The sequence below is a fragment of the Corvus moneduloides genome, chromosome 24, assembly GCF_009650955.1.
Source record: "Corvus moneduloides isolate bCorMon1 chromosome 24, bCorMon1.pri, whole genome shotgun sequence".
In the NCBI taxonomy this organism is placed as follows: domain Eukaryota; kingdom Metazoa; phylum Chordata; class Aves; order Passeriformes; family Corvidae; genus Corvus; species Corvus moneduloides.
The window spans coordinates 879,130-886,803 of NC_045499.1; the positions used below are offsets into that span (position 1 = coordinate 879,130).

The following is a 7,674-nucleotide window of genomic DNA, read 5'->3' on the forward strand; positions in this document are numbered from 1 at the left end:
GAAGGAAAATTTTCAAGAAGATTCTGGGTTTGATCCTTATAAAAGATCTATTATTCATATTACCAGTGTAAAAGAACAAGTGGAGGTGTCTGCACAAGCACCTTCTGTTGCAAATCTGATTTTTTTCCCCAGCACCAGAAATTTTCCACCACATTCTCAGCTGCTGCTTGCTCAAGTTTCACCACTTTTTGTTCCTTTTACCAGCATTCAGAAAGAAGTTTCTAATGTGACTTTATTTTTACCCCCTCATTGCACACCACGTGCAGGGCTCTTTGAGGTTTCTTTGCAATGTGCACATTTTATTAACCTCGTGCTTTCATCTCGTCGTAGGGAACGAGTGTCCTCTCACCTTTTCTCCATATTGGCTCAGTGATCGCCTTGGCTGCAATGATCTACAAGAAATCTGCTGTGCAGCTCTTTGAGAGGCACCCCTGCCTCTACATTCTGACTTTTGGCTTTGTGTCTGCTAAGATCACAAATAAACTGGTGGTGAGTGTGCCAGAGCCTTCCTAAGTCTTGTTGCAGGAGAACTTTTTGTAGATGATGGAGCTCTCTGTGTGTTCCACTGAGTAACTTGCACTTGTTTGTGTGCTGAAGAGATACTCGTGCTTTGCTTTAAGTAGCCTGGAGGTGCAGCAGAGCCTTTTTCTGTTCGAAAGGGCAGTGGAAACCTGGAGTTGATGCTGTGCTTGCACAGGCAGCACCAGGACAGCTCAGAGCTGTTTCTCCGCCTTCCCCAGCTGTTAATTCACACTTTCGCAGTGTATTTGTGCACATGTGTGAAGAGCTGGGCTGGAACAGAGGTGGCTGGAATCCCCTTCAGATGCAAAGAGGAGGAGGGTTTGTCAGAAGGAGAGGAGGTGATGGAGCTGCTGAGGTTTGGAACACTTGCTGACGGTTTAACTTAAAGAATTGGAGGGAAATAGGGGTTAAAATCATTAACAGGTTTGTGCAAGGGCGGAGGTGTCAATGAATGAGGGTTAAACAGCTCCTGCCTGAAATACCATCCCAGTTCTGCAGGGCTCTGTTGGGCTGCTGTGAGCTGGGTCAGTGCTAGACTTATCTCACAATGGAAGAGTTCAAATTCACAGCGGAGGAAGAGTTTAAGCTCACAGTGGAAGAAAAGTTTCTTTCTTACCAGACCTGCTTTGGTGCTCAGTCCCATCCCAGCCGTGCTGGGCAGTGAGGATGGAGTGTGGGGTGGGTTCTGTGCCTGTAGGGAGGTGGGAAGGTCACACTTGAACACCAAAAATGTTCATGAAATTGTAACCAGACAGAGGTGGTGATCCTTGTGGAATGGGAGAAAAAGAGGTGGAGAGAGAGGAACACCAAGTGTCCCTGACTTTTGAAGCTCCAGCAGCTGTGAGATTTTGTTTCCAGGCTCAGCTTTAAAATTTACCAGTCTGCTTCAATTTCACTGTTTGGTTTGTGGCAGGAGGAGCAGGTGGGCTGGAAAACATGTTAGTTTTTTTTCCTGTGCTACATTCTCTGCAAACCCTGCATCTCTGTAGCTGTGGAGCTCTGTGGTTCAAACAATATTGCTGCTGCCACTTGAGTATTTGATATTTTGCAGTAAAGTGGCTTTGTGTATTCTGAAAATCACTCTGCCTTGGCTGGCACATGTTTATTTCTTAAACTTCTCTTTTTTTTACTGCAGGTTGCCCATATGACCAAGAGTGAGATGTATCTGTATGACACAGCATTCATAGGCCCAGCACTGCTGTTCCTTGACCAGTATTTTAACAGCTTTATTGATGAATATATTGTCCTCTGGATTGCCCTGGTGAGTCCAGGCTCATTTTATTAATTAGCTCTGCCACTAATTCATTGTGTTGGCTGTGCCCAGCTGAGTCCCCTGGAGGGGATGGGACTGAGAAGGAACATCACAGGGTGGATTTGAAGCTGGTGCAGAGCTGAGCAGGGTCACAGTGTCCCTGGCTTGGGGTTGGGACAGTCCTGGGCACCGTCTGGGTGAGGGGATCGAGGCCCTCCCAGTCGGTTTGCAGAGGACACTAGGCTGGGTGGGATGTGCATCTGCTGGAGGGGTCTGGACAGGCTGGATCCGTAGCCAAGGCCAGCAGTGGGAGGGTCAACCAGGCCAAGTGCCAGGTCCTGTCCTTGGGTCACAGCAGCCCCATGGAATGCTCCAGGCTTGGGGAAGAGTGGCTGGGAAGCTGGGAAGGGATCTGGGAGTGCTGGTAACAGTGGCTGGACATGTGCCCAGGTGTGCCCAGGTGGGCAAGAGGCCAATGGCCCCTGGGCTGTCAGAGCCATGGTGTGTCCAGAGGCCCAGTGTGGTGCCCTGTGCTGGCACTGCTGGGGCACCTCCAGTCCTGGGATCGGTTCTGGGCCCCTCCTGACAAGAGACATTGAGGGGCTGGAGCGTGTCCAGGGCAGGGAACAGAGCTGGGGAAGGGGCTGGAGCCCCAGGAGCGGCTGAGGGAGCTGGAAAGGGGCTCAGCCTGGAGCAAAGGAGGCTCAGGGGGAACCTTGTGGCTCTGCACAAGTCCCTGACAGGAGGGGGCAGCCGGGGGGGTTGGGCTCTGCTGGCAGGGAACAGGGACAGGAGGAGAGGGAACGGCCTCAGGGTGGATATTTGAAAAAAAATTTGCTGAAGGAGTTAATCAGGCATGGGAATAAGTTGCCCTGGGCAGTGATGGAGTCACCATCCCTGGAAGTATTCAAGAGGTGTCTGGATGTGGCACCCGGGAACATGGGTTAAGGGTGATTATGGTGGCTCTGGGGTGATGGTGGGACTTGATGATCTTGAAGGTCTCTTCCAACCTCGATGACTCTGTGATAATTTAAAATTTTAAAGCACTGTAGCACATATTCAAAGCTTAGATTAGAATATTTTGCAGATGAGTGTTGCTGCCTCGTTAGCAGGGGTCTGTGATGGGCAGTGCAGGGGTGCTCTGGCTGTGCCTTAAGCTCTGGAATGTCCATCCTGACTCCAGCACCCATTGGGAAAAAGATCTTAAATTCAGCTCATCTGGGCTGATCAAATGCTCGAGTTTAATGTACAAAACCAGTGTTAACCTTTTAGTAAAATTTTGTTGATGTGATGTGATGTGAGAAGACGTTGTGTGTGTGGCTATCACCGTTCAGAGTTAATGGGGCATTTCACGGTATCTGTGTGGCTGCTGTAACTCTTCTCCACTCTCTCATTGTAGAATTAAGAGTCTGTCTTATCTTGGGCTGGAAAGAAGCCCAGCATTCCCAGAAACCCTTTAGGGGGGGATGCCCCATCCCTGGCAGTGTCCAAGGCCGGGTTGGACAGGGCTTGGAGCAACCTGGGCTAGTGGAAGGTGTCCCTGCCATGGCGGGGGTGGAGCTGGATGGGCTCTAAAGTCTCTTCCATCCCAAGCCACGGTTATTCCTGGGGTTGGAGATTTAGCTCAGTGGACCACAGTGCTGTGGAGTGTGGGCTCTTACACCCGTGTGTGGCCCTTGAGGAACATAGGGGTGTAACTGTGGATGATTTTCCCCTGTGCAGATCCTGTCCCTGTTCGACCTGCTCCGATACTGTGTCAGTGTGTGCAACCAGATCGCTGCCCACCTGCACATCCACGTGTTCCGCATCAAGGGCTGCCCCTCGCACTCAAACCACCACTAGGGACGGCCGCTGCCGCAGGGGAAGGGAGGAGGAGTTGGGTTTCCACGGAATGGATGAAGACTTGTAGGAGACTAAGGCAAAAAGCAGATAAGAACAAAGTAATTTATAATAATCAATGTTGTATAACTTTTCTTCTTTGTTATCAGTAACACTCCTAACTAGTCTCCTGCCTGAGAGAGTGAATTTCAAGTACACCCTAGTCAACTCTCCACGTAGTCAACTCTGTTGGTTCCAAGCCCGGGAAAGCATGCAGGGAGTAATGCTCTGTCTTTGTAATTACCTTGATTACAAATTAATCTCTATATGGTGAATGGATCCCCACCAACTGAAGTTTCTAATGTAGTATAATTACAGCTGCAATCTGATTTGCTTTTAATTTTAATATTTCATCATCTCTTAGTGATATACTTGTTTAGTGTCCACTTGGAATTTATTTACTAAAGACCTGAGCTGGTAAAACCCAGAGATATCTCACTAAGTTGTGTGGCTGCAGCAGCTGCCAGGTGGGAGCCAGGCTGGGGTGGATTTTGCTCGTGCATTGCTGACAAAGCGGTTTCGTGCTGAACAGGGTCCTGCGAGCCAAGGGGTGCCCGGCATGCAAAATAGTGTGGTATCTTTGTCAATTAATTTTATTTTTTTAAATAAACATTATCTAAAAAGACAACTTATTTCTCAATTTTCTTCAGTGGAAAAGACTATAAGAAAAAAAATTTACTGTTTACTTTTTTATGTATAAAACTTAAGCAAAATTTCCTTTCTGCTCTTAATAAATAAGAATTCTGAGAGCAACAGTTGTCTTGAGATGTGTGTGTTGCTCTGTCCTGCTTAGGCTTGTGAAGGACAAACCTGCCTGCACTTTAGAGAGTGCTTTTATGTGGATCATGTTGTCATTCCAGGATCTCAGAGAACTTTGCCTGCTATATAGTGCAGTAAGTTTGGGTTTCTTTCTTCTGTTGTTGTTTTAATACTATTTTAATTGTGGTGAACTGCACAAGGGACACCAAGTTAGATTAATGGAGGGTTTAATTGCATGCAAATGAAATTCACCTGGTGCCATGGGCCCTGGCACTGAGGGAAACTTCAGCCCCCAGGCAAAGGGGCTGATGTGCAGAGCAGGGAGTGTCTCTGAGCAGGATCTGCCTTGGCTGTGGGGGAACTGCTGGGGACAGAGCTGGAATGCTGGGATCCCATGTCTGAAATCCTAGCCCTCTGACCATGGAGCATCTCTCTGAAGATGGGAAGGAAACTTCTCCTCTGTGCTGGGAGCCCAGGCCAAGGCAGTGCCTGTGGACAACAACATGGCTCTGAAGGAGCCAAACACAGCTCATGTTCAGAAAAAAAGCCAAACCAAAAAACCCCACACCTCAGTAACAAAGTCAAAACCTCCCTCAGCTCCTGGAAGCGCTGATGCGGATTTCCTGTTATACTCCAGTGATTAGAAAATGTGCTCAGGAAGTGGAGAGAAAACTCAGTTCCTGCGGTGCCTGAAGAGGTTTGAAACCCTTGTTCCCCCTCCCTGGGCAGTGCTCAGTGTCCCACTGCTGTGGACTGAGAGATTGGGCTTCCTTGTGTCCTGGCAGGGACAGGACTGGAGAGGACATGGAGGAAGGTGACTCTGGTTTAGTGGTTGAAGTGTTTGTGGGGGCAGAGCAGGCTGGCCCTGCTGGGCTGTGCTGGGAAGTGGAGCAGAGGTGCCAGGTCCTTCAGCTCAGCCTTGGCACAGGGATGTGCCCAGTGTTGTGCCTTCTGTGCTTGGAAGACTCTTGCTTCCTTCCTGCAGGGTGGCACTGTGTCAGCAAGTGAGATGGAGGTGCTGTGTCAGCCTGGGGGCACGGGGGGAGTTGGGAACATGCTCAGGATGAGGAGGAGACTCTTGCAGGGCTTCCCCACTCCACCCTTGCACTGCCACTTGGAATCTTGTGAGCAGCAGCTTTATGGCAAGCGCAGCTGAGGGTTCTCTGGGCACCTGGCCCTGTGTTGAGGGTCTCCTCAGGGTCCCTGCTGGGCTGGAGGCAGAGAGGGCATTTGGTTCCTGCATCCTGACACTCCTGGGGCAGCTCCCTGACACTCCTGGGGCAGCTCCCAAGTGTCCTGGAGCTCTGCTCCAAGTGCCTTGGTGCCGGGAGCATCTCTGTGTGTGAGGTGACAGCTCTAGAATGACATTGTTAGATATAAGTGGCATTCAGGGAACTCATTAATTGAGTTTTAACTGCAGTGAGCTGGGGAAAGGGTTGATTTGGACAATGCAGCCTCTGCTACTGCTCTTCAAGGGGAGCAGGTAAAAGTCTGCAAGGGAAGAGCCTGGAAGGGTTTGAAAGTGCCCTTTACAAACCATGTGTTTCCTTTCATCAGCACTGAGTGGGTGCAGAGCTGTTGCTGGAAAGTCCCTCCCTGGAGTGTGAGTGGTTTCCTCAAATCAGAATCAGTCCGGTGCTTCATCCAGTCCAACCTTTGACCAAACACCTCTGTGCCCACTTACCCATGTAAACAACGAGATTCCTGCTCTCAGTCCTCAGGGCTTCAAGATTAGGCTGCTCCAAATAATTTGATATGTGAGACTGGAGAAGAACCAAAGCCTTTAAAAAGCTGTGTAGGACCAGACTTCCACGTGCAAAACTGAAGCCTGCTGCTGTTCAGGAAATGCAATAGGACACCTTTTCCCGAGCTTTTCACTCCCTGGAAGTCTGGATGACCCCAGCCAAGAAACAACTCCATTTCTCTGCTGATGCAGTTTCAGTGTTATCAGGGAACAGTCCCTGCTGGCAATCCAAGCCCTCTAAAGTGCTGCTGTGGCTCTGGGTATGGTGACAGATGATGGAATAAATGACCTTTCCACCTGCCTTGTTTGTGGCCATGGCTCACATCAGACGTGCTTGTGGGGCCGAGAAGGGGAGCAGGGGATTTGTTGGCTCAGCCCGATCTCGTGATGTGCTCTTTCACTTTTGGTTGTGTCCAGAAGACGCTCAGGAGGAACTTCTGCAGCAGCAGCACCTGGGACTGAGAACATGCCGTGCTAGAAAAATACAGTTCTGCTCTGCAGGTTTTCTTCTCCATTTGTAGAGAGAAGCTGGAAGTTTCCCCTGGGTGTTGTGTTGGCTCTTTAAGCGCTGCTGAAGGAGTTTCCTTGCTCTGATAAGGGGTTTAACACAGGAAAGGGGCAGGTCAGGACACCTCAGGGCCTCTTTCTGTGTCATCCAAGTGTCAGCTTTGTTTCAAAGCAGTATTTTCCTCCTCTTCCCATCCTACCCAGCTCGCCCCAGGTACCTCCAGTGCTGCTGTAGCCCAGCTGTGGGTGTGGAATGGAGCTGCAGAGGAGTTGAATCATTTCCAGGGTGTGAGGACTGCAGCAGTTCCGAGGTTACGGCCTGGTGGGCCGGGAGTGGGGTGGGAGCAGGGGCTGTTCCTGCCCTGGAGCCGTTCACCTCCAGCAGGGTGAACCCTCCCAGGACTGCTTGCTGGCACTGAGGCTGCTGGCAGAGGGTGACACATGCCAGAGCATGAAACTTATCTTCCCCAGGGCAGCTGTGTAGCAGGGATTGAGTCCCAAATCAGCAGCGGGGCTGAGCTGCCTGCTGTTGTCTGGGTGGTGTGAGCTGGCCAGTGCTCTGCTGGGAACTATGTTAACAATTTAGCAGAATAAATGAGCTCTTTCCAGTTCAGGAAAACATTTCTTGGCACTGTTTTATTTACTGTTGTAGGCTTGGATCAAGAGTTGGGCAAATCTCGAGCAGGAAGAAAGATTTAAAAATACGCTGTGGGTTGTGCTGATGTGCTGCAGTGTGACCCAGCCCCGGTGTCCCTGCTCCCAGCAGCCCCAGCTGAGCCTTCCCAGTGTGTCCCCAGCAAACAGCCTGTCCACCCTTTGGGCATTAAAGGGAAGGTGTTAAAGCCAGAACTTATAACAAATGCCTCTAAAAACCAGGAGGGTGTCTTTTACACAAGGAGACAGTGATAGGACAGGGAGGAATGAATTTAAACTAAAATAGGAGATTTTTAGATGGGATATTGGGAAGAAACTCTTCCCTGTGAGGGTGGGCAGGCCCTGGCACAGGGTGCCC

General features: G+C 50.1%; 1 protein-coding gene across 3 annotated transcripts in view; it reads left to right on the forward strand.

Annotated features, from left to right (window-relative positions):
- CEPT1 (choline/ethanolamine phosphotransferase 1) overlaps positions 1 to 4,280 on the forward strand; it is a 30,147-nt gene extending 25,867 nt beyond the window's left edge. For all 3 annotated transcript variants that reach the window (XM_032132728.1, XM_032132726.1, XM_032132727.1), the window contains exons 7-9: positions 331 to 489; positions 1,658 to 1,783; positions 3,497 to 4,280. In XM_032132728.1, coding sequence (XP_031988619.1) covers positions 331 to 489; positions 1,658 to 1,783; positions 3,497 to 3,616 — 405 coding nt within the window. In that variant the 3' untranslated portion in view covers positions 3,617 to 4,280. The remainder of the gene's footprint in view (positions 1 to 330; positions 490 to 1,657; positions 1,784 to 3,496) is intronic.
- The last annotated feature ends 3,394 nt before the right edge of the window (positions 4,281 to 7,674 follow it).